Consider the following 25,934-nt stretch of genomic DNA (forward strand, 5'->3'; position numbering starts at 1 on the left):
GTGATAGTCGCACATAACCTTTAACACCTAACCCTGTCCTTTAGGTTTACCCCTTAACCTAAACAGACACTCACATTTTCTTGTGTCAGATACACTAGGATGAACATCTGGCTTATACTTCCTATACTTCTCACTACTCTTACGTCCTAACAAAATGAATGTCTTTCTTTCAGCTTTCCTAATTGTTGTGTTAGATCTTATAATCACGACAACAAATTCAAGGTCAAATATAATGTTTCGAACTCATTCAACTAAATTGGCGCGTGATGGGAAAATTTGATCAATAGAAAACTTATCTGTGTAATCACCTTTACCCACTTTATTTAGGAAAAAATAAAATTTCAACACAACCATAATTTATTTGAGAATCGAGAAATGGATAATTATCCATCTTATAAGATTAAATACAACCTACAATAAACATTACAATATTAGAATTTAACTATCAAAAACAACATAACATTTTCAATTTATATAATAAATCAAAAAACATATATTATACACATTACGATATAAATTATCAATTAAATAAAAAAACAACAAAAAATAATATCAATAATATTATAATTACAAAAATTTAACATATTATCAATTAAATTAAACTCTAAAAATATTATTACACATTACAACTAAAGTAATAAATAACAAATAAGATATAAGAAAATATTTTAAAATTTAAATAAAAATTACCAAATATAAACATCTTATAAATTAAATCAAAAGAAAAAATCAACACTTAAAAAAAGTAACACTTAAAAAAGTTATACAATAAATACAAAATAACAAAATATATTCTAAATTAAATACTAAATAAAAAACAAAAAACGTATTCAAAATTAAATAAAACTTCAAATTATTAACACGTACAAAACATAAAAAACTTAATAACAAATAAAAAAATTTAATAACAAAAATTTAACTACTACATAAAAAATAACACCTAAATAATTAACTAATCTATCATAAATAACATCAAATATTTTAAATTAAATGAAAAATAATAAAATTAACACAAAAAATGTATATAATAAATATAAAATAACATAAGATATTATAAACTAAAAACTAAACAAAAAAAATATTCAAAATTAAATTAAACTTCATTAACACGTATAAAAAAATAATAACTTCATAACAAATATAAGATATTTAATAACAACAACAAATTAATTACTATATAAAAAATATCTACAAAATTAACTAATACATCATAAATAATAAAAAATTTAAAAAACAAAATAATTCAAAAAACAATATGATTAACACATACGAACATAACAGCCGGCGTCTGAATGCCGGTACATCCTTAACCGAAGTTGGTACATCCTTAACCGAAGTTCCAACAGGTAAGAGTGCTTACATTATATCTACTAACCTCGTTGATGCCTTTTGAATCTGCAAATCTGTTTCAACACTTTTCTCCTTCAAGAACCACACCACACAGCACGACCACCACAATCGATTACAATCACCACCGTTGTATCACCACTTTCAGAATACAACCTCTAAAAAAAAACTCAATGAAAGAACTAAAAAATGAAATAGTAGAGAAATGGAATGGAAGTGCATGCAAGGGGTTTATAGAACAGGGTTAAAAATTGTTGGTGGTTGGATCATCATTAAACTTTTTCATACTTTAACAAATAAAGGACAAAAATGTCTATTAGAAGATGCAGATTGAGATGGGTGAAGTACAGGAATCAACGTTCTCATATTCATACTACAATTTATGCCATTCCCGATCCTCCTACTTATTTGAAATAACCTAATAATAAAGTGTGTTACTGACATTTCACTTCTGTTATAAATGCTTTTTTGTTTTCGAAACACAGGAGGCTAGAGTTAAGCAACCAATTCAATAACCCGAACCAAGATACTACTCCAACGACGAAGTCCAATTCAATTACCCAAAACAAAAAGAAGACACTACTCCTACAGTTCAGTTTTCTTCCAAACTCGCAAGAGGGAAATTCACATATCTTGTCTGAAACCTCGATTTTGGTCCCTAAAATTGGCATCAATCCAGTCCTGGACATTACTGAAGGCAAATTCAATCCCAAAACAACTGATCAATTTTATTTCCTAATAAGTCAGTGAGTAAATCGACTCACAGTTACCAGATGTTGCTGAAAATACGAATATAACAAATTAAGGGATGGTTGAGACGCAAAGGAATGAATTTGATGTCTGCTGAAAAAGGCGGTGACAGGCAAAAGCAGGAATGCGATAGAAAAAAAGAAAGTATATTGCAATGTCAACGATGCAAAGAAGGCAACATAGTCTGAAATTTATAAAGGCTGCGAGAATATGGATGAAGACAAAGCTTATTATGAAAGAGGGAAAGCGACGATGGAATCCAATTGTTGAGATTAGTGGTGGTTCTCGGCTTTCACCTGCAAGAGGACAAAAGATATCAAATCATGTTCAATTAACAGTGGTAGTGTGTGAATAATTAGTGAATTGAATAGGAATAGGAAGAATACGAGGAAACCCTAAGAAGAAGAAGAAGATAATAGTACGTGAGCATGAGAATCAGCATTGAGGCGATCGTAGACTTGTTCGCCGACGAGATAGAAGCCAAATGCGACGAGGGCGATGCCAAGGCCAGGGGTGGCGTGCCGGAACTGATTGGTGAGCATGGGATGCTTCCTCCACGCATCCCTTCTTCTGAAGAACTCTGCCGTGTGTTTTCCCGATCCCATTTCCTCTTCGATTTCGATTCTCTCGCACTCTCTCTCTCTCCATTTTCTTTCTTTTCTTTGCATCTTATTGGACTCTGCTCAACCCAGGCCCGGACCCCTTATTCTTCTTTGGGGGATTTCTTCCTTCACTTCTTCCTGCTTCTCCATTTTTTCTGCCTACACCTCCCTAAATTCAAATATCCTTCTTAAATTCAAACTCAAACTCTACTTCCTTTTCAACCTTCAAAGAAACTTACAGGTTAATAGTAAAATTAAGCAACATGTTTTCTTTATTAACTTGTGCTTACAGAGTGAGTTTTTTTTTTCTTTCTTTCTTTAAATATTGCATCATTTTCTCATATAAACATTTAACTTCTTTTTGAAATGTTTTCTCATAGGATCTTATTTTTTTCACATTTATATTTGATTTGGTCATTTATACTTTGTTTTATCAGGGAGTTGAAATGTTGAATTATTGTTAAGAATATTATGCTATGCATATATGTCATTAATAAGCTTCTTAATATTACTTTTTATAATAGGCAGACTCTTATGAGTTGATTCTACTGGAGCTCCACGATCTTGCATAGGTTCTCAAGTTCTCAAGTTTGACAACTTGTGTGGTATCATTGAGTTGTTGATACCTTCATTGAATTATTAGATGTTCTTTTTTATTTTTGCAGGCTGTTGATCCGAGCTCTGAGCTTGTTTGCATTCATGATTCTGCAAGACCTTTGGTGTTATCAAGCGATGTGAGAAAGTTTTGGATCGAATACATTTTTCTTGAAGTTAGATATTCATTAGAGTTGTCAAAACAGGTAACCCGACTCGATCTGACCCGATCCATCACAGGTTGATCATTTAGTGAATCAATCCAACCCGGCTCACTTATTAGCAAACTGAAAAAATTCAAACTCGGTCCAACCCACCACGGGTTGGTGGGTTAAACGGGTTGACCCACTGATTTAATTTTAAGTTATTTTTAAAATAAAAAAATTATAATTTTTTTAATTCAAATCTAAATAAACCTCACACTAAAATGATGTTAAACTTCAAAGACAATTCAAAATAAATAAAAAATTATCATACAATCCAAGCGTAATCAAAAAACATGTACAAAAGACGAACAAATGAGTTTTTAATATTGAGAATTTTTGTATCACTTGTCCATTATAATATTAGAGTCTTGAATAGATAAATCTATAATATTTTTTTGTCTTGAAACATTTACTTTATCACCATCTACAATATAATAAAATAAATGCTAATTAATAATGTTGAAACACAAAATAATAAATAATTAAATTAAATTAGGTACCAATCCGGCTCACCACAGGTTCAACCGGTGAGTCGGGTTGAAAACTTACCCGCATAAAAAAAATTACATTTTTTTCAAATCCAATCCAACTCAAACCCGTGGTGAGTCGGATTGGTTCGCAGGTTATAATCCATTTTGACAACACTAATATTCATTAATTAAGAAAATTTAACAATATTACATTAGTTGGGTGTGTGAGATAAAAAGAATTCATGTCCTCAAGTTGTTATTTAGTCAGCAAAATTTCAATTTTTTGTTAATGATAGTGTCAGGATGCACAGACACTTTAAAATAGTATGCTATGTTGATCAACTTCAAACATGTATCCATATTGGGACATCTAACGGACACTTCAAATAGTCCTAGCCAGGTTGCATTTTATAATTTATTTTAATTTTTAAACTTATAAGTGAATACTACAAATTGGAATTATTATATAATTTGGTGGATTGTAACACATTTTTTTTTAATTTTGTATTGATTTAAGACATTGTATTCTTGTCATATTTGGCCCAATGTCTTGTGACATTTGTTATATTGCTGTGTTTGAATTGTATCATATCCGCATCCTGTGTTGTATCTTCATCTCCCCGTAGTTTCAATAATTTCTTTGACCACAATTTAGAATGCTATTTTTTAGGATGATATCTTCACATTCCATGATAAATAAAAAATCGTTCAATAGCTAATTATATTGTGATCATATATTTTTTTAAATTAACTTATTAATATATGTTAATATTTTTAAAATAAAATTTTCAAGTAGATGCTAATTTACAGGGTGTAAAAATTCTCTTTTCTTTTTTCCCTTTTTTACTTTTCAGATTGCTAATTTGAAAGTTCGCTATTCGAATGTAATGTTGCGGATTAGAACAAAAAATAAGTATAGGAAAAAATTATTAAAATTCAGAAAACAATAAATTGGATCCAATACAGCACGATAACTAGTTATCAACTTTGGTTAAATGATTTAAATATGATGGAGCAAAAGTTTCTTTAAATGGCAGCGGTTTGGTTTATGCACAAAACATCAAACAAAGGGAAAAGTACTTGAGACTTGTAAAAATGACTTCATAGAGTGAATATTTAAATAAGACTTTGAAATCGTATGTATGCATTGCATTCATGATAAATATTTTTATCTACTTTACCTTTTGCTTTCGCTTTCCATTAAAAAAATTAAACTGAATGACAGTTTGCAAAATTGAGAACTATCTAGAAATTTTAAATTTTCAAGAGAATTAAAAAATCCACATGTTGTGAAGACTAATTTAAGAGTTTATTAAACTCAAGCTGGACAAATTGTAGAACAAAAAGGAGAAAGAATCTAGGATCGATATCAACAAAAATTTCACATCAGCATTGTTAGAACTACAACAGGATAATTTACATTCATTCGCCTTGAGCATATAAAATATGCCTTCAGCTCCACTACGGGCTAAGCTATATCATTTTACTTTTGATAAAGGATACCTATCAAAATCATATCCACTCAAAGTTCGTTTCTTTGGGAAGAACCAAAGCAATGAGACAATCTGAGGGATCAGGTGCAATAGAAAGCAAAGAGCAAGTTTCAAGTGAGTGGGGGAGAATGAATAGCAGCCTTGCCCATATGGATTTTGAAGCTGGGATTTTAATAACCCCAGCACAGTCCCTCTGCTTTAAGTATGATATGAAATCCTGAAACTGGTTTTGACAAAGGGTCATCAAAAGGAATGGGAATGTTACAGGACAAAGCACAAATTCCAATTCTCACTATAGTAAATTCACGTGACCAAATTTACGTAAAATATAAACATCAGAATAATTATGATGTTAAGAGGATTTAAGAAATAGAGCACCATAAGAGGTTATTTAATAACAAATTAAGAAAATATTAAGTACATCTCTGCAAGTGGTTAAAAGTGAATTACGAAAACATTTATCAAAGGATTGTGAATAGAACTAGAAATTATGAGATAATTTAGTTGCTCCTGGAAATCCCAGTAACAACATAGACAGGTAAACTAAACCCGCCATAAGATTAAGTGAACGGTTCTGAGAGGGACAGCAACTTGAAATCAGATATAAATGAGGAAAAGAAAAGATACCCTTTTGAGATCACTAGTGGAAGATGGGATCAGACGGCACACTTCCCTCTGCACCAGAAATCAATACCACAAAGTCAGATTCTGGGAATGATACAGTGATGCACACAACCTCTACAATAACAAAGCCTTATCCACTACGTAAGGTCGGTCACATGGATTACACAACATCATTCAGCCTGGTTATGCATGACCGACAACCTCAATCAAATACTTTAAATAATATTGGATGCTTGTACACATATTATACAACTGTCTCGGTATCAGAACTATGTCTCGTCTACAAATCTCTAAAGTAGCGAATGAATCAATACCGTAACGTGAATATAACATTTTTGTTCAAATTTGGCTAGGATTAGGCCTTTTCAATCAACTTTTTAAGAGGTAAAAATCCAGCAATAATATGACGGTAACAAATCAATATGATATCAACCTTACTAAGAAAAATACAGAGAAAAAAATATCAGCAATACATAATTATAGTTATATAAATATGATACATAATTATATAAGAATAGTATATAATTATAATTATTATATCATGTAATATTTGCATCTCGACTTTTAAAAAAATTAACATATTTATCATTGCACATATTGTGCCTAAACTTGTTTCACTGCCCATATGACAGCAAGACAGCACTCGTACATCTCAAGGCCAGAGAAGAACAAGTAAAACGAAAGACAGTCATTTGGGTGCTGTTACAGATTCACTGCTACATCGATCCATGGTATAAATCCCTTAAAGTCTTAAATGAAAGTTGAACTGATAAAATATACCTCTCAACCTTCACTTACACGCTTATTTGTGGGGTGTTTTTCATGCAAGCCGGTGGTTTTCTGACAAGTAGTGCCGAAGGAAGATGTCAATCCTGCATAAGAGGAAAGGACGACAACACAAGAGACTAACTTCTAGACTACTCTTCCCCTGAAGTTGAGGACTAGTGTGAACAGACTCCATAGACACGCTTGTTTTGGGTGGTAACTGTTGATAACCCACATCAACTATATACATAGCTTAAGTAGAACTTGTAAAGGCTTGGGCAGTTCCTATCGCATGGGCTAGAATTAGGTCCAGCAAAAGTCCAAAATGGTAACACACCACACGTCCTCACTGCTGAATCGCATTGAACAGGACTAGGACACTGAGTTCAGCAATAAGCATTCACTATTTTGGCCGCTAATCTGATCTATCACTATCATTGATCCAACACTGGACCATACAAACCTCACCAAAATCTACCAGGCCGGCAGCTTTGTCAGTGCAATATAAAAAGAAAATCAATCCTACCTAGATCCATAACTTTCATAGTTGAATATCTTTAACCCCAAAACTTTAACGTTCTATGCGCACAATCATGGGAGAGGTCAGTGATGAGATCCCTATGGATATGGTGGAAGTAGCGCTAAAAGGTTTGACCAGTCCCCATTTCGAGAACTAACTATTTGGATTGAGTTAGGTTTAGACTTAGAAGTACAACATCCCCAAAATTCGGAGATTTGATACCAACTTCAAAAAGGTTGCTGAATTTTATTTCTAATTCAGTAATTTACAAATACAGTCCAATCAAAATTGGTCATGGTTATGGAAAAAAAAATAATTATGATAATTATACCATGCAACAGGTCCTTATAAATCAAATTTGTAGACAAGAGGAAGCCAGACACGTAACAAAGAAAATAAGATTAACAAGCAAATTAGAAATTACAAGGGAAGCTCGATGGAAACCAAAGCATGCTGACAATGTTTGTGCATGCTATAGTATCTTGAGCAATGTAAGCCCAAGAATATAATCAAAGAATCCATCTAATTTAACAGCCTAAGAAAAAACATCAATTAACAAATTACACACATTCTTGACAAAATGACCATGAGAAGGTTGGAGGGGGAGGGGGAGAGAAGCAGCCAAAGGATGCGGGAAAACTTACTCTATGAGATGGTGTAGCAGCAAATGTTGATTTTACATGTCTAAGATCCGTGCGTTTTGTCATGTCTAATTTTGTGGGCCACCTGCACCAGAGAAAAGCAATATGAATGGACTTCAATTAGAAAAAACAATATTGACAAATAACCAAGCAACAATTAGTGTCTTACTCAGCAGGCTCGGGTATGGCATTTGAGTATCGGCAAATAGCTGAATCTGCCTTGCACGCATAAATTGTACAGTAATTGACCCCACTTTTACATAGATTCCCCTGCCATTGATACTGCAAAGACTGTACAGAACATTCTAAATTGACTGGTTCTTGGACAGGCAGTGGCGGAGGAGGAGGGGGAGGAGGAGAACTAGGCAGTGGAGGAACCAAGGGAGGCTGAACCTGGGGTAAAGGTGGTGGAGAAGGAGGAAGTGGAGGTGGCATTTCAGGCTGCGGAGGTGGTAAGGATGATAAAGGTGGTGGTGCAATTGATGGAGGCACCTGCTGGTTATAGGGATGCATTGGAGTTCCTTGTATCTGAGCAAGTGGAGTCACTGAAGCAGGAATAAAAGGACTTACAACAGCATTACCATGAAAATTATTTGGCATTACTCCTGTGTTGAATTGGTTGACAGGAAAATGATTATTAATTCCCCGATGATCCCATGGACCATTTGGAGGAGCATAAACAGGGTGAGAAAAAGTAGATGACTGAATTTGCTGCAGTGGTGGGATGGAAGGTCCATGTGCTCCAGAGTGTGAATGTGGAACATTACCTGAGGTAGAAGATTGAACTCAATGTCAGAAACAGGCACAATTGTTCATCAGAAAGCAACATATGCACCTAAGTTATTTGATTTGTAATTCCATAACCAAGAAAAAACTGTCCTGAGACAAATAGAATTCATAGAACACTACCTCCTTGATGAGGATCCTGAGACAAATTATCATAACCGTCAGGTTTCCTTGCCCCAACCTCTGACATCTCCCTAGAACCAGGAAAGTGCCAGTTTGAATGAGGCAGAGGTGCACTCTGTATTCCACTGGTATGATTTTCAGAATTTATTCTGGGGGATACAAGCTCCATAGAATTGTTCTCTGGTTTAACTGAAAACGGTGCAGTGTTCTGATGTTCAGGTTTGCTGTATAGAGCAGAGAGAACAAGAACTATGTAAGTTAGAAAACACTAATGAATTATTCTGAGGACTTACTGAGAGACAATATAATGCTGTTGGACTTCGCAATATTTTTTGGAGGTATTTCACCATGATATGTCTATAAAAAATAAGTTAGTCTAAATATTATGTTTTTGATCATAAAATTAGAGGGGTTATGTGATGATTTGGTGAGAGGAGTACACCACCCAAAACCAGTACACTTCGATTGCAATGGCCTAATTTTGATAACATTGTCACACTCCATCTATGTCTCAGCTTGTGTTCTTCCAAAAACTAGTGCATTTTGAGATTTACTTTCAGATTCTATGTTGAGACTGATATGTCCCAGTGTCCCAAACAGTGGTGCTACACTAGAGACAAACACGGGGAAAAGCTTGGACTGCCTCTAACAACACCAGTTTTCATAATTTTGGTATCACTGTGTCTCATGCCCCAACAACCTATGAGGAAATGAAATTTCACCAGACACGCTAACACTTGCCTCAAAATTATTAGCTTGAACCCAGCATCCTGGGTGCCATCCCATCTAGTGCTCCCATGCACCCATTTGAGATTGTCCATAATAATGTTTTTGGAATGCATATATTAGGCAATTTACTGTTGAATAGTTAGCTGTGGTCTTAAAAAAAATCACTCAATAAGCTTATACTGTCAGGCAAAGGCCCAAGATTAGGTTTTATATCTTTAAAACACCATTTCCCGGATTAGTCCTTTTGGCTTGAAGCTTTAACATGCACACTATTAAGAAAAGCTTGAGACAATGAGAATCAAACCCCTAAACACTTGATAACAAAGGTTGTGTTATCATGCCAAGAGCCACATTTCATCCCCCCTGTTAGGATATAGGATGATAGAATAGGTGGGTTTAGGAGTTAAGGGTGTGGGGGTGTCGGTTGTTAAAGGGGTAATGGGTCAGAGCTGATATAAATAGAGCTCTTGTAACTCTGCAGAGGATTATCGAGTATTATTTTGTAAAGTCAGGTTTAGCCTATAGAGAGAGGTTATGCTCTCAACCAGGGAGGTTATGCTCCCAACCCCATTCTCTGTAAGTGACAATTCTATTACTGTGAATAAGAGAATCCATTCTATCATCTCTATTATCTGTTGTCAGTGGGTGTTATTGTTTGGGTTTCATCTCTTTTATCGAGTGTGTTGTTAGGTTCCAAACCCAGGAACCTAATAAATTGGTCCGACCTGCCGGAACCTAACAACACACTCGATAAAAGAGATGAAACCCAAACAATAACACCCACTGACAATAGATAATAGAGATGAAAGAATGGATTCTCTTATTCACAGTAATAGAATTGTCACTTTACAGAAAATGGGGTTGGGAGCATAACCTCCCTGGTTGAGAGCATAACCTCTCTCTACAGGATAAACCTGACTTTACAAAATAATACTCGATAATCCTCTGCAGAGTTACAAGAGCTTATTTATATCAGCTCTGACCCGCTACCCCTTTAACAACCGACACCCCCACATCCTTAACTCCTAAACCCACCTATTCTATCATCCTATATCCTAACATTACACCCCCCTGCAGAACAACCTTGTCCTCAAGGTTGGAACCGAAAAACTTGGTCTCTTGGCTCCTCTTCATCATCTTGTTATCATCTGAAGAGAATCCACTGGCTACTGCCCACCAATTCAGGTCAGGAGGCTTAGGTGGTGGCAATTCCTCCTCCACTATCTTCCATTGTTCCTCTTTCCTTCCTATCACCCCCAAATCCCACACCAAGGTCCACGGTTCTACTTCCTTTATTTTTAACAAAGCTTCTGGCTCCCCCCACCTTCTAGCTAGTGTTGGATCCCCCTGAATACCTTCTTCCCTCCTTGATTGAACACCCTCGTCAATACCGTTCGGTTTCTTCCTATAATGGGCAACACCGTTCGGTTTCGTCCTTTAACGGGCAACACCGTTCGGTTTCGTCCTTTAATGGTCAATATCGCTCGGTTCCCTATCGAACCGTGCAACTTCATCGCTTTTGGCTGAGTAGGGCCTCAGCCGAGAGAGTGGACAACTCGGTCTGCTTCAGGTCTAATTCGGTCTCGAATAGCTCGGAAACCTCACCTGGGATATTGCGCTTGACCTCGGACCGCTCGGCAACCCTCGATCTACCGTTCGGTTCCTTCCCACTATCTTCAACCGTTCGGTCTGTGTTGGTTTTCTTCCTCTGCTCATCCCCCAAGGTCACCTGGTACGGTTGGGTATCCTCCATGGGTAAACCCCGTTCCTCGACCAGTCCCTTGCCTATGAAATTGTGGCTAGCTCCACTGTCGGTCAAAACCATACCCGTTCGGCCCCTATCAAACCGTTCGGCTTCATCATTTTTGGCTGAGTGAGGCCTCCAGCCGAGAAAATGGACATCTCCATCTGCTTCCGGTCTACTTCGGTCTCAGCTTCCTCAGTCTCCACCTCTTCATCCTCCCCCAAAATAACCGTCCCTCGACTCTTTTCTGGCCACTGATGGCTTGGACCGAACGGTCGTCCCGGATTATGGCGATCGGCCTCTGACCGCTCGGTAACTTTCAATCGGCATGGGTTATAGCAATAGGTCTCGGACAGTGTCACCTCTTCGCTCGGTCGTCCCCAAGACGACTGGTCTTCAATCCCGCTCCCGTTCCCGACCTTTTTGCCTCCCTGGAATTCTTCACCATCCTTTGCAATCCGCATCGCCACCATCCCAGTCTGTTTCGATGCCGCCAAACGCTCAACATAGGTTCCAAACCTTGTCACCAGGGCTTCCTTCAACCCATCCCACGAACGATTCTTGGCTTTCTCCTTCCAGGCTCTGAACCAGTAGCCCGCACTACCCTCCATGCTTATGTTCGCAAATCGCACTTTCTCCTCCTGCGCTACTCCTTGAAGCTCGAAAACCCTCTCCGCCCTATTGATCCAGTTTAATGGGTCCAGCCCTTCGAAAGCGGTTAATTCAACCCTTTTCCGCCATTGATTGTGCACCTCCTGGTGATCGCCACCGTGATCGTGGGTTTGGGTCCCACCGTGATCGCTACCCACAGTCCCTCCAATATCCTCCTCGCACCGTCGCTGGTTCTCGTTTACGGAAGCCTGTCGCTGGTTCCCGTTTACGGAAGCCTGACTTCCACTTGATTGTTCGTCGTTGTTGTGAGCCCGCCCCCATCATCCTCATTATTTCTTGCAAATCTTGGCATATTGCAGCATAATTTTGGCGTAATGCAGCATAATCTTGGCATATTACTGCATAATCTGGTCGCAGCTCCCCTGTCTACGCCTTCATTCTATCAACTGCAATTTCCTTCACCCTCGCACGATTCCGGCGACGTCTCGATCTAGCAGTCCCCTCCCAAGCAGATCCGGCAGGTCGGACCAATTTATTAGGTTCTTGGGTTTGGAACCTAACAACACACTCGATAAAAGAGATGAAACCCAAACAATAACACCCACTGACAATAGATAATAGAATGGATTCTCTTATTCACAGTAACAGAATTGTCACTTTACAGAGAATGGGGTTGGGAGCATAACCTCCCTGGTTGAGAGGCTAAACCTGAATTTACAAAATAATACTCGAAAATCCTCTATTTATATCAGCTCTGACCCGCTACCCCTTTAACAATCGACACCCCCACACCCTTAACTCCTAAACCCACCTATTCTATCATCCTATATCCTAACACCCCCTAAAAGCTTAAGTTGTTTGGTTAGGTCTCAAGATAAACATTATGGATTATTTGACCAAATTTTATATCAATGGGCAAACTGTCCATGTTCAATATTTTTTACTATTATCATTTGAAAGTTCTTAAAATAGTGAGTTAGTTGTAATGAGAAATAAATAACTATGGAATTTCAAATGTAAAATTCATAAAATACATTTAAGACAGCAAGACAATCTAAACATGCTACTTTGGGGTTTTACATTGTTTTTCTATAGAGGAAAGGGCCTAGTCGTTAGTAACAACATCGTGCCATATTTAGTATATTTTACACTAGAGTCAAATAAGACTAGCTAATAATCAATTTGGTACTTAGAATGTATATATTACATACAATCTCGTGAACAAGTCAAAATGAAAATCCAATTAAAATAATTAAGAAAAAAGAGAACCAGGTGTTCAAATGCAGATTCTATTGGGTATCTTTTGTTTTGACTTAAGAGAGTATGAGGAAAAAATGCAGTTTGGGGCATATGCTTCCACATGGGAAAATCATCAAAATATGTGTGTACATTATAAAAATGCATCTAGTATACCTGAATTCTATCTGAAAGAACAATCCAGGACAACCACGGAGATTCTTTAGAGTAGAAACTGCTCCATCAATATTACTGCATTCGACAAACCAACTGCACCCCATCTGTGTGCTTGCTTGTGTCAACTGCACAATGGATCCAGCGTTTCCAATGGCAAGATTGCAAATGGACATCAACTCATCATCTGAAAGGAACATAGAGCTACTACAATGTGGAATAGTTATGCAAAGAGTGCTGGATGGCACCATATCTTCTTCACGCATGGAAGGACAATTATTGCCAGTCCTATAATTATCATGGAGACTTTGGTTTTGATTAATATTATACTTTGAGCGCAATGAAGCAAGTAAGTTGGACAAGTGAGACATCCCTGTTCGACTGCTATCTGCGGGGCTCCCTGGTAGAGTTCGAGCATGTGGAGATCCAGCAGAATTGTTAACTTGAAGGTCAGGATGGGGAGGGGGAGGTACAGGTCTTCCACCATCCATATAAGCATGCCCAATTCCAACATTAACTGTTCCTGGAGCTGGACCAAAATGCTGGTTGTAGTTACTTCTTTCTCTTCGCAGTTGTCTCAGATGCAACATGACAGCTGTAGCTTCTTCAGGCGTTTCAAATTCCATAAGTAATGCAAACTCACAGCTAAGATCAATGAATGCAAGAGGACCCTTGTGGATCATTTTTCTTGTTTCATGCATGACCTCATCCTTGGCCCATTGACTGGGAATATTTCCAATATAAATATGACAACTAGAGCCAACTGCAACACCGTTCATTGCACCCCTAGTTCCAAGTCCTACATCCATGAACTTTACACGGCAAGGGAAACATCCAGGTAAACAGTATCGAGTTTTTATTGCATCAATGATCCTTCTGTACTCGACTAAGGCAAATCCTTTAACTGGGAAGAAAATAAATTTTTCAATAGGACCAAATCTTTCTAGGTGAAACCTAATATGACTTTCGGGCACATCAGGTCCCACATAACCTATCCATAGCAGCCTAGAAGCAGAGACAATATCCATGGCTGCGGGATCCCCATCACAGCACCACACAATTTGACCTTTTGTTGAAGCAGTTGGTGACATAAAATGATGATTAGGAGATGCCAAAGAATTACTAGCAGATCCACTAGAGGATCTCAACGGTGGTGAACTGAAATTCATACTTGAGACTTGATTTTTCTCTACATTCAGAAAGTCATTTCTACCATCAAATGAATTACTCCTAAAATTTACTGGTGTTCTAACTGCAGGTGAAAATACTTGATGGCTTACTGAGTCCCTAGGTGTGGAACATCTAACATTTGGCATATTTCCTTCTTCCCCCACCCCAATGTTCATGGGCTTTGAGACTCCATTATCATACTGTAAATCCACTTTCAATGCTGGAGCATTGTCAAGAGAAACTGCAGAGCTATGAGCCATCACATATTTATCAGAAACCTTATCAGTAAAACCATCAGTAGAACCAACATAAACTCTCAAATTGCTGCCTTTTCCAGATGATTCACCAATGCTTTCATGTTCCTCAGAGATTCTAGGAACCATGTACTTCTTACTCTTCATGTAAATTGAAGAATCAGATTTATCTTCATCACTATCTGCTTGACAGTCTTCCAAATCTGTTTGTTGAGGAAACATTCCAATAATTCCTTGCAGTACTGACAAAATCTCCAGTGATGCATTTGGGAGCAAGTCAAGTAACTTCTTACACCTACACAATATCCATTTCCGGAGTGGGGGATCCTTGTCAAGAACCTGTATACAGAATGCCCAGAAAAGGCTTCTAAGTAAGAACTTAATAGAATTAAAATTCCTAACTAGCGAAAATTAAGCAAAAAGTACAAAGTTTAACATTCTTTAGTTTCATCAGCAATCAATATGCTAATAATTAACAAAATATAAAACCTAAAAAGAATAAAGCTCAATCATGGAACTTAAAATAAAACTCAAACCTGAAAATCATATCAAATCATGTCTTTACGATGAAAAACTATGTATGAAATCATTTTCTTTTGAAGAAAACAAGGAATTAATGAGCAATACAAACAGACCCCACAACATCTTAAATTTCTAACAAATGACGAGAACTTGATACAAATTAGAAACTTTTGATGTGGTTCACATCTGAATGTGGATGCCATAATAGTATTATATAGTATTACATTATACAAATAAAACAAGGAAAGGGGGAGAGACCAGAGAGAACCAACCCCAATAAAAGTAAAATGGTTAAATTAACAATATCATCCTACACCTGACAACATTTATAACTTTAGTCCCTACATATGATTAAACCTTACAACTTTTTACTAACTTGAAAAAGAATGTTCACAATAAGGTCCCCGACATTTGTGATTTATATAACAGTGTCAATTTGGTCCCGGTACATGATATCATCATAATAGAGCAATAATAAAGTAAAGAATAAATGTAAAGACTTATGTATGTAAATTTTAGAACAGCCATATTGCAGGACAAAAATATAAAACACATACTGTGTATAAATGATGATATCCAACACCAGACTAAAATTATATAGCATTACCCGTATAAGCAAGCAGCTCTTGCCAACGGATGAATCAACACCAGAAACATGGTTGTCTTCGGTCACAATTTCCTCACCAACCTCATCATCTCTGATTCCTGACCCAGTAGAATCTGTACATGACTTAGGTCTACTAATTGCGTTATCCAAAAGATGAACTGTTTTATCATCATCAAACATGCTAGTCACCTGGCTCAAAAAATGCTGTCCTTCATTGTTAGTTCCCTCTTTTGTAGCAGACCCTAAGAGATCCAAACAAGCTGCAAGCAAATCTTTTGGACACGAGAAAAAAATCCGAAGTAGACATAATACTCGAAATTTGGACAGTTTACGCAATGGAGATTCATCCTCCTCTAAAACCTTTTGTTTCAACTCAGAAAAGACCTCGGGGTTATCTTGCATATTCAGAAAATTCTTGTCAACCATATGTAAGTCATCCTTTTCTTCACATAAGGCTATAAAAAAGGTGAGCACATTCTGAAAAACTGCTGAGCAAATTCCTCTAATTACAGCTGATGTTGGTGCCACTGATGAAGCAACACAGCAGACATCAGCTAGGCCACAAATACAGGCTCTAGCAGTTTCAAATGCAATACCGTTGGAATCCTCTCCTCTACTAATCAATGCCAAACTAAAGTTGTGCATATTAATGACAACTTTAGCTGCAGCTTCCAAGGCTGTTGGACAGTGACATGCATACCGAGGAATAAGATCGGCCACAATTCTTTGTACACTCATACAACCTGTCACAATACAGAAGCTTCACTTTGGGAAACAGAGAATCAATCTATAACTTCAATATTCTTGGCAAAGAATATAGTTTACTATCAAACTAAGCACTTAATAAGGCAATAAAATCACATGAGATAGAGACATAGCTATTTGAGGTGAAATTGAAACCCAAATCCCTTGTACTTTCAGCAACTACCTTGGCCTAACACAGGGAGACCCCAATTTACAACAAAAAGAAATGCATCACTGCACACACTGAAGTGGCTGAATGATGTTAATATAGCGGAAGTGGGGTGTTAAGAATTTTTTTTCTCCATTTAATGGTTCAATGTATGACATTGACCAATGTAGCAAAGTTACAGTAACATTTTTTTTTTGTTTTCAAAAAATTGAAATCTAAAAGAAAGGCACACACACATGGGGAAATCAGGGGATTTTGTGGGTCCAATTTTATTAAAAAGTGATCAAATTCATGTATTATAGAAGCAAACACTCATATTTGATATATGGTAACATCATTATTATTGCCAAAGTATTTGCACTTCAGAAATCCAAACAGAAGCTAATTTACTATGATAATGACTTCATGTTTAATGTGGCCTTGGCCAGTAACCTGACATGAACATTCAGTGCCGTGACCAAACAGGAATTTTGAAGGGATTATAAAGAAGAAATAGAGAGATAAAGCTGACATTAAGCTGAATTGGTCCTTAGGCTAGAGAGTATTGTAAATCTCAGTCACATTTGTTAGAGAGCATTCCATTAGGTGTCAGGACACTTTAAGTCAGCCAGCTGAGCCGGCAGCAGCAGAAGTTCTGCTAGAACAGTACAATGTCAACCAAAAGTACTGCTCTAAAAGTTTAGATTGTGCCTCAAGGACTACACCTCCATAAATAGCAAATACTGACAAAAGGATATTAATGAGAATTGTATACCATCTTCAATTCTACACATAACCATCTCGGATTTTCTCTAACTCGATTAATTCCCTTCATTTCAACATTCTCATTTCTGCTACTCCTACCTTTCTCTCATGTTGTCCCTTTGGGGCCCAAATTTGCCACCTTATAGCATAGCAAGACCATAACAGTACAATTAAGCCCTCGAGAATTATTTTACAATTTCAATCTCAAGTTTAATAATAGAATATATTTGGTAATATATTTATATCGTATCTTCCTATTTAATGTAATCCAATCATATCTCTAACACTCTCTTCTCTTACAAAAATTGCAATGCATATATTTCCTCTTACTGCAACTTAGGCAAAACCCTTTGGCTTCCAAAGTTAAAGTTTAAAGTTAACTTTTTTGCTTAATTCTTTAATCCAATCTATATCATCTGTGAAAAGCATGCAAATTAGGGATAATATTTTTGTGAGTCTCTAGTAAGTATGTCCAACTTCCAAGACTAGATTAAACAAGAACTTGATACTGAACCTTAATGTAATCACATTCCAGAGGTCCTTCGTTTCGCCTCTTGGAGTTTTACCACTCAGTTATCAGCAATACATGTCATGGAAACACCTCTCTTCTCCGAAGTATACCAAAGCACGTCTCTTGACACTTAATCGTAATTACTTTTTTCAAGTCAATAAAAACCATATGAAAGATTCTATTATAGACCTTCTATTAGCAAAAAAAATATTGATCCAATGCAATCTTAATCCCTTCTCTTAATAGATGCTCCATCACCTTTCCCCATAATGTCAAAACATGTCTCCAAATCGGTGGTTCATGAAAGAACTAAACACATAATAGAGATCAATTTTCATTTTTTTAGAGAGCAGCTGTTATCCAAGGAACCTAATATTGGATTTATCAGCTCTAATGACCAATTTAAAAACATTATTACTAAGTCATTAAGAGGGTCTAGAATTCAATTTCAGGCTTGGTGCATACAATTTATATACACCAACTCGAGGGGAAGTGTTAAAATTCTTATTATTTAATATTACAAGTTTCATAAAGTTGTTTTATGGGAGTATGTACCAAGCCTAAGGATTAAGTGTTATAAGCATTGTACACTTCTCATCTATACATATAAAATACATCAGCTGAGAACAATAACTCACTGATTTTATCAACTCTAAATTCAAGTGAATAGTATTCAGAACTCTTTCCCCGTATTTCAGAAAGAGGATTCTTGCATGCATGGTTTAGACTTCTTGTGAGTTTTAAGGATCAATTGGCAAACGTTTTGACCAAGTCCTCATCATGTACTAGGATAGCCTACATATGTTACAAAACTGGAGGCATGCACTCTGTAATGCATAACCTTAAGGAAGAGTGTCGATTATCGTCAATCATATGATTGATATTGTTGATCCTTTCTCCATTTTGTAGTTTCCTCATTTAGAAGATTAAGTATCATAGGAAAGTTTGTTGCATCATAGGAAACTATTATAATATCTCTTAAACTTATGGATTTATTTCTTCTTGTTTCATATGTGCCTTGTATCTATATACTAAAATGTGTACCACAAAGCGCATTGCTTAATCAATCAATTCAATACAAAGTAGTCAATATTTTTCAGAGTAAGAGAATCGGCATTCGTCACCATGCGTGAGGAACATTTCATGTTTCAGAGAACATTCCAAAGGAATTGAAACCACGAGCAGCTCGAAACAAATAAGGAAAATAGTTATTTCATTTCATATACTCGAAACATTGGCCAAACCTAAGTAACGCCAAAACAGGCGAACTTTATGCACAAGATTCCTAATGGATTCTATAGAAACGTTCCTATCCAGCAATATCACATTCCGATCACAATCAAACAATTGACAACAGTTAAACATAGTAAGAACCGCTAGTTAATGAGGTAAGAGCGAGAGGAAAAAAGGTTCACCTCTGGAAGAAGTTATGAGCACGAGATAACTCTGTTCAAGGTCTGCCATGGAGGAAGGAACATCTTTCTGAAGCAAGCAACGCTGAATCCGCTTGTAACCTTCGTAGACGCTTCGAATTTCGTCCTTGTTCCGCCGCTTTGCGAGAATCTCTTCCTGGGACGGCGGAGGTAGGGTTTGCGGAGAGGGAGGGGTCGGTTCGGTTGCAGGAGGCGGCGGTGACGGAGGCAAAGACGGTGGCGGTGACGGTAAAGGCTCGTAGAGCTTTCGCTTCTTAGGAGGCTGCTCCACCGAGGCCATGGCGAGTGACGGCAGGACTTGACTCACGACGCAGTGCACGAGTCCCCTGTGCTCTCCTCGCATTTAATTTATTTACTGTGTGGAAATTACTTAAGCTCATGTTTTGATCGAACGATCACACAATAATACAGTCGAATGGATTCCGATCTAACATATTAATTTTATATTTTGTTATTTATCTATTTTTGTTTTTAAATTTTGTCATGTAATTATTTTACTTCCACATTTTATTACATAATTTTGTATATTTTGTTCTTCTATTAAATATTTGTTAAAACATCAAAAGGACAATGATGACGATGATCCTTACATAATAAAGTAATTGTATTAATTAGGTTTAGGGAATTTGTTATTTTCGTTATTTTTATATATGTAAAGGATGAGGTTGTTTTTATTTAGATAAAAAAATGTTTAATTTTAAAAGGAGTAAATAGTTAAATTGGCTAATGAAAGATTTGTGCATGGATTAGTCTTTGAGAAAAATGTTCTAAATTTGAGTTTTGAAATATTCTTCCTTTAATGTTTAAATAATTTTACAGTGAAACTATTATAAAAATCCATTTGAATGGTTAAGTGTCATTCAAACAAATATATCATTCTTATATGATTACTGTATATTAACGAAAATTTTAAAAATATAAGATTATCTTTTATTTTTTATTTTTTAATTGGTTTACTCGTCTTTGTCACATTTTGTCACATGGATACATATGATAATGATAAAAATGAAGAGTGTAGATATATTGCAAACATTATATGTAAACTCGAACTAATTACATTTTAATCTATGATGACACAACAATTAAACTCAATTAAATAAAAGAAAAACATTGTGTTGGCTCCTAGCACATTGAGTATCTCTGATATAAAAAATAAAAAGAATTTATACTTGGTTTGTACACTTTTGAAAAGAGTTGTCTTCAGACAAAAGAGATTCTTAGAACAAAATGATAGAGAAAAAATACTTGTATTTTACTTTTTTGTGTGTTGTAGTTGTGGTTGATTCATCCTTTAGGTTAATGCACGTATATTTTATCATTTCAATTGTATATTTATACGTTTCGCTTAAACTTTATGTTTATAAAGATTAGTATTCTCTGTAATCAAATTAAATAATAAAAAATTTTATTAAATATATGTTTACAATAATTAAATTTGAATATAAAATTAAAATTTGTTTGTCTTAAAATTTGATAAATTTTTGTTCTTAAATTTTAAAAATAAATAGATATCATATTTTCAATCCAACTACATTTCTTTTGTGTTAAATGATATGGATCAAACCGAAAGAATTAAAAGATTCAACTTTTATTGTTCACTTGAATGGATTTGGGGAGGAATAATTGAATGGATTTGAGAAGATTTGAAGGTAAATTTTTTGTTATTTATTTGAGTGGATTTGGAGGTAAGTGAGAGTGGATTTGGAAGTAAAGTTTGTGAGAATTAGTGTAAGATTTGATTGGTGCGACATATTAAAAAAATTTACTTCCAAATCCACTCTCAGTTATCTCTAAATCCACTCAAATAATCAACAAAAATTTACCTTCAAATCCTCTCAAATTCATTCAATCACTCTCTCCTAAATCTATTCAAGTGAACAAAGTGTTAAAGACGTATATACCTAATGGCTTAAGTTGTTGTTTCCATTTTTCCATTGACCTATCAAGTAAAACATACGTTGTTAAAATGAGTGTGTTTTTCTCTAGTAAAGGCTTTAAGCTCGTTTGATTAATTGATTGTTTGTATCAGAGAATTTGCAAAACTTTGTTTTCATCTAGAATCAAATGGAGTTTTTTTTTTCGTATTTCGATTGAAGAATCGATATTAATGTCAAAATTTTGACTGAAAAGATAAACATTTTATGTCCTCATAGAATGCTTTATCAAGGTCACTAACATATTTTTTTTCTTTATTTGATCTTAATAATGGATCGAAACAATTTTCCTTTCTAACTTCTTTATGTTTATATGAATTGTTGTTCGTGCTGAATTTTCATGACCAATTTTTCATTTTTGATTATGAAATCATAGGATACTTTTAGTACTATTATTAAATGTTAGTTTAATGTCATTTAACATGTAAAAAAAATAACACAAATGTACACTTATTTATTTTTAAATTTTAAAATTAAAAATATATCAAAATTTGAGATAGAAATAAAATTCAATTTCGTATCAAAATTTAAATAATATATATTATGCTTATAAATTTTTTTAACAAGAGTTTAAATTTCAAGTTTAAATCATCACTTGTAACGTCCCAAAAATTCACTCTATAAAAATCAAACTCAAAAAAATTATTATAATAATACATTTACAGTAACACCCCGTAACCTCATACTTAACCCTATACATATATTTGAAGCTCAGATTTAACTACAAATATATATACAATGAATCTATCTAAATTAGTCTTCCAACTCTTTCTTCATTTGCACCGGATCACGCGACAATCCTTCATCTGCTCCCGTACAACAAAAACGTTATACGATCATCGCAAAAATAAGATTTTTCCGATACATGCACAAATAAGTAAGGGTTAGCTAACATGCAACACCACAATTATAAAACATGCATAAATGCTTTGATATAAACATCATATAAAATTTATGTCAAACATTCATATATACTATCATACCACAATTACTACTAAACACTCATCCGGATGATACGTTGATGAACGGTCACGGGAGGTTATGCACTTGTGATGACTTCTACTTTTCCTTGCAAATATACTTCCAAAATACTTCATACCATTCACAAGGTTAATCCCCTTACTATGTCCACACTGGAACATAGACCAGGACCTCCTGCTCCTCTCACCACATAATTCATCCTTCTCTACATGAGACTGGATGATTATTAGAGTATCAGGATAACCTCCAACTACGGGACCCTTAACATCAACATACACACTAATACTATAATTTAATAGAATCTCTCCATGAGATTCATACCATACTCATATTCCTCAACTCACATTACACCTCTATGTAACTCTCCCCGTAATAATCATTTCGTGATTAAATGCACAATTTCATATCAACATAATAAAATACATTTATCACAGTAATTTTATCACATCTCATGCATTCACATATTTTTGTTTCACATGAATTTACCCCAGAGTATATATATATATATATATATATATATATATATATATATATATATATATATATATATATATATATATATATATATATATATATATATATATACAAAACACATTGCACACTTATAATAAGAGCAAAAATAACCATGGAACCGAACCCTATTTGGACGAACACTATTTGGACGAACACTATTTGGACGAACATTAATTGGACGAACATTAATTGGACGAACACTATTTGAACGAACACTATTTGAACGAACACTATTTGAACGAACACTATTTAATCCATCAAAACTGAACGCCCAAATTCGGACGAACGCTTAACGAAACACTTCGGACGAACGCTCAACGAAACACTAAGGACGAACGCTCACTGGGACGAACGATCACTGAACGAACGCTCACTGGACGAACGCTCACTGGACGAACGCTCACTCAGTTTGAGAGGACGAACGCTCATTGGACGAACGCTCACTGGAACGAACGCTCACTGGACGAACGCTCACTGGACGAACGCTCACTGAGACGAACGCTCACTGGACGAACGCTCACTGGGACGAACGCTCACTCAGTTTGAGAGGACGAACGCTCACTCAGCTTGAGAGGACGAACACTCACTGGACGAACGCTCACTGGACGAACGCTCACTAGGACGAACGCTCACTGGAACGAACGCTCACTGGACGAACGCTCACTGGACGAACGCTCACTGAGACGAACGCTCACTGGACGAACGCTCACTGGGACGAACGCTCACTCAGTTTGAGAGGACGAACGCTCACTCAGTTTGAGAGGACGAACACTCACTGGACGAACGCTCACTGGACGAACGCTCACTAGGACGAACGCTCACTGGAATGAACGCTCACTGGACGAACGCTCACTGGACGAACGCTCACTGAGACGAACGCTCACTGGACGAACGCTCACTGGGACGAACGCTCACTCAGTTTGAGAGGACGAACACTCACTGGACGAACGCTCACTGGACGAACGCTCACTAGGACGAACGCTCACTGGAACGAACGCTCACTGGACGAACGCTCACTGGACGAACGCTCACTGGACGAACGCTCACTGGACGAACGCTCACTGGGACGAACGCTCACTCAGTTTGAGAGGACGAACGCTCACTCAGTTTGAGAGGACGAACACTCACTGGACGAACGCTCACTGGACGAACGCTCAATGTAACACTTATGGACGAACGCTCACAATAACATTTAAGGACGAACGCTCAAAATTGGGTGACAACTTGGACGAACGCGCACCGAACTCAGGACGAACGCCAACTCAGGACGAACACGAAGTCAGGACGAACGCTCACTCAAATGTAGAACGAACGCTAATCTCAAACGAACGCGAACGATCGTCAACTGAAAACCGAACGCTCAGCGTATTAAAAACCGGACGTTCAGACTTTGGCTATGTTGGACGAACGGTCAGAAAATACCGAACGTTCACTCGAACGAATAACTTGAACGGACGTCCCCTAAGACGAACGCTCGAATATTTTGGACGAACGTTCAGAAAATAACCGGACGTTCAAAAATTGGCTAAGCCATTTTGGGACGAACGTCCAATTTAAAACCAAATTGGACGAACGGTTCTGCAGAATTTCTGCAGAATTGCAGATTTCCAGAAACAACAAATTCACCCCTTTCTTCCCAGATTTTACCCAGATTTGCATCATACAAAGCATATACAATCAATCAAACAAAAGATCTAGCTCCCCTTACCTCTTGAAGACTTCCTTTGCAAATTTTGGGATCTATCTCCTCGTAGAGGTGCAGCTCCAGATTTCCTTTCTTGTGATTTGTGGGAGTGTGAATAGGAGTTATTTCTCAACAGCAAGAAAGGAGCAGCCCACGTCGAGCCTTTCATTTTATCATTCAGAGATCTCTTCTTCTTCAGCCTGGAACCAAAGGAGGCTGGGGTTTCTTCATCATCTACGGCGGCTCCATAGCCAGCGTCGCCGCACTGTTCTTTGACCAGCCGGGGAGGTTGTCGGCGACGTCGCCTGTGCTGAAAGCACCACCACTCATCGTGGCGTCCTTCCCTGGGTGTGCGTAAACTTTGCCACCGCGAAGTATATACAGCGACACCGTTGCTCGCACCTCCACCATTCTCTGCTGCCAAGGTCATCGCCGATCGCGCTCCAGCTGCTGCTGTCACCGAGTCAGGGTCCTCGCTCTCCTTCGAGCTCTCTCTACCATCATCACGGGGCCGCCACTGACGAACTTGTGCTTGGGTGCCATGAAGGGATCGTCGTGAGAGGCAAAGACCCTAGTCAGAGGTGGATGATGAAGGAGTAAAAATCCAGAAGATCCTTCCCCCACTTGTTGCCCCCCTCTCCTCCCCCAAGCACCTCCAATTATTGCATTCTAATAATGCAAGAGGTGGGTGACCACCATGTCCCCACCACTCCTAAAATCACGGTTCTTACATCACTCATTATTCATAAAATGTTTACAAATTTACGAGATTGGATAACCTGATGATTTGAATCAAAATGGATAAGATTGAATTTTATTTACTATTTATTCAAACATCACTCAACTCAATCTAATATTAATTGAGTGACGATTTTCTATGTTAGACTTGAGAGTTAACTCAAAACAATCAAAATTATTAAAGAATAATAATATAGTTATTATTCAATGTACTTCATTATTCTATTACTTAGATATGTGCTTTTGAAATATTAAATTATTTTATTCTTCAAATATTAAATAATATAGTCTATGTTTTAAAAAATGTATATTTTAAATTATATAATAAAAAAATGTTTGAAATTAAAACCTCTAGTAAATAATTATTTAAAACCTATGAATCGATCGATTCAACTTAATCTAATCCGATTGTTTTAAGTTGGATTTTGTCTAAAAAAATGTGAAAATTTTAACTAACCGAATGTAAAGGCCGTGTATACCTCTAAAAATGGTTAATAATTTTATTATCTTTTAC

The 25,934-nt window shown here is 36.4% G+C and overlaps 3 protein-coding genes across 3 annotated transcripts; all 3 read right to left on the reverse strand.

The window, feature by feature from the left end:
* Nucleotides 1-1,241: 1,241 nt before the first annotated feature.
* On the reverse strand, nt 1,242-2,769 carry LOC108338525 (NADH dehydrogenase [ubiquinone] 1 beta subcomplex subunit 3-B-like). The gene is made up of 2 exons (XM_017575450.2): nt 2,520-2,769; nt 1,242-2,393 (listed from the first exon to the last, which is right to left on the reverse strand). The coding sequence occupies exons 1-2, from the start codon at nt 2,763-2,765 to the stop codon at nt 2,370-2,372; spliced, it is 270 nt and encodes an 89-aa protein (XP_017430939.2). The 5' UTR covers nt 2,766-2,769; the 3' UTR covers nt 1,242-2,369.
* A 2,547-nt stretch (nt 2,770-5,316) lies between these two features.
* On the reverse strand, nt 5,317-19,962 carry LOC108338055 (uncharacterized). Its single transcript, XM_017574719.2, has 8 exons — nt 19,553-19,962; nt 15,970-16,712; nt 13,420-15,179; nt 8,922-9,145; nt 8,182-8,779; nt 8,016-8,097; nt 6,090-6,137; nt 5,317-5,685 (listed from the first exon to the last, which is right to left on the reverse strand). Exons 1-8 carry the CDS (start codon nt 19,911-19,913, stop codon nt 5,482-5,484), a joined length of 4,020 nt encoding a protein of 1,339 aa, XP_017430208.1. The 5' UTR covers nt 19,914-19,962; the 3' UTR covers nt 5,317-5,481.
* Nucleotides 19,963-22,133: 2,171 nt separating this feature from the next.
* LOC128197777 (uncharacterized) lies at nt 22,134-25,298 on the reverse strand. The gene is made up of 2 exons (XM_052880534.1): nt 24,707-25,298; nt 22,134-22,310 (listed from the first exon to the last, which is right to left on the reverse strand). Exons 1-2 carry the CDS (start codon nt 25,110-25,112, stop codon nt 22,258-22,260), a joined length of 459 nt encoding a protein of 152 aa, XP_052736494.1. The 5' UTR covers nt 25,113-25,298; the 3' UTR covers nt 22,134-22,257.
* Nucleotides 25,299-25,934: the final 636 nt, after the last annotated feature.

This window comes from Vigna angularis, chromosome 7 (genome assembly GCF_016808095.1).
Source record: "Vigna angularis cultivar LongXiaoDou No.4 chromosome 7, ASM1680809v1, whole genome shotgun sequence".
Taxonomy (NCBI): Eukaryota; Viridiplantae; Streptophyta; class Magnoliopsida; order Fabales; family Fabaceae; genus Vigna; species Vigna angularis.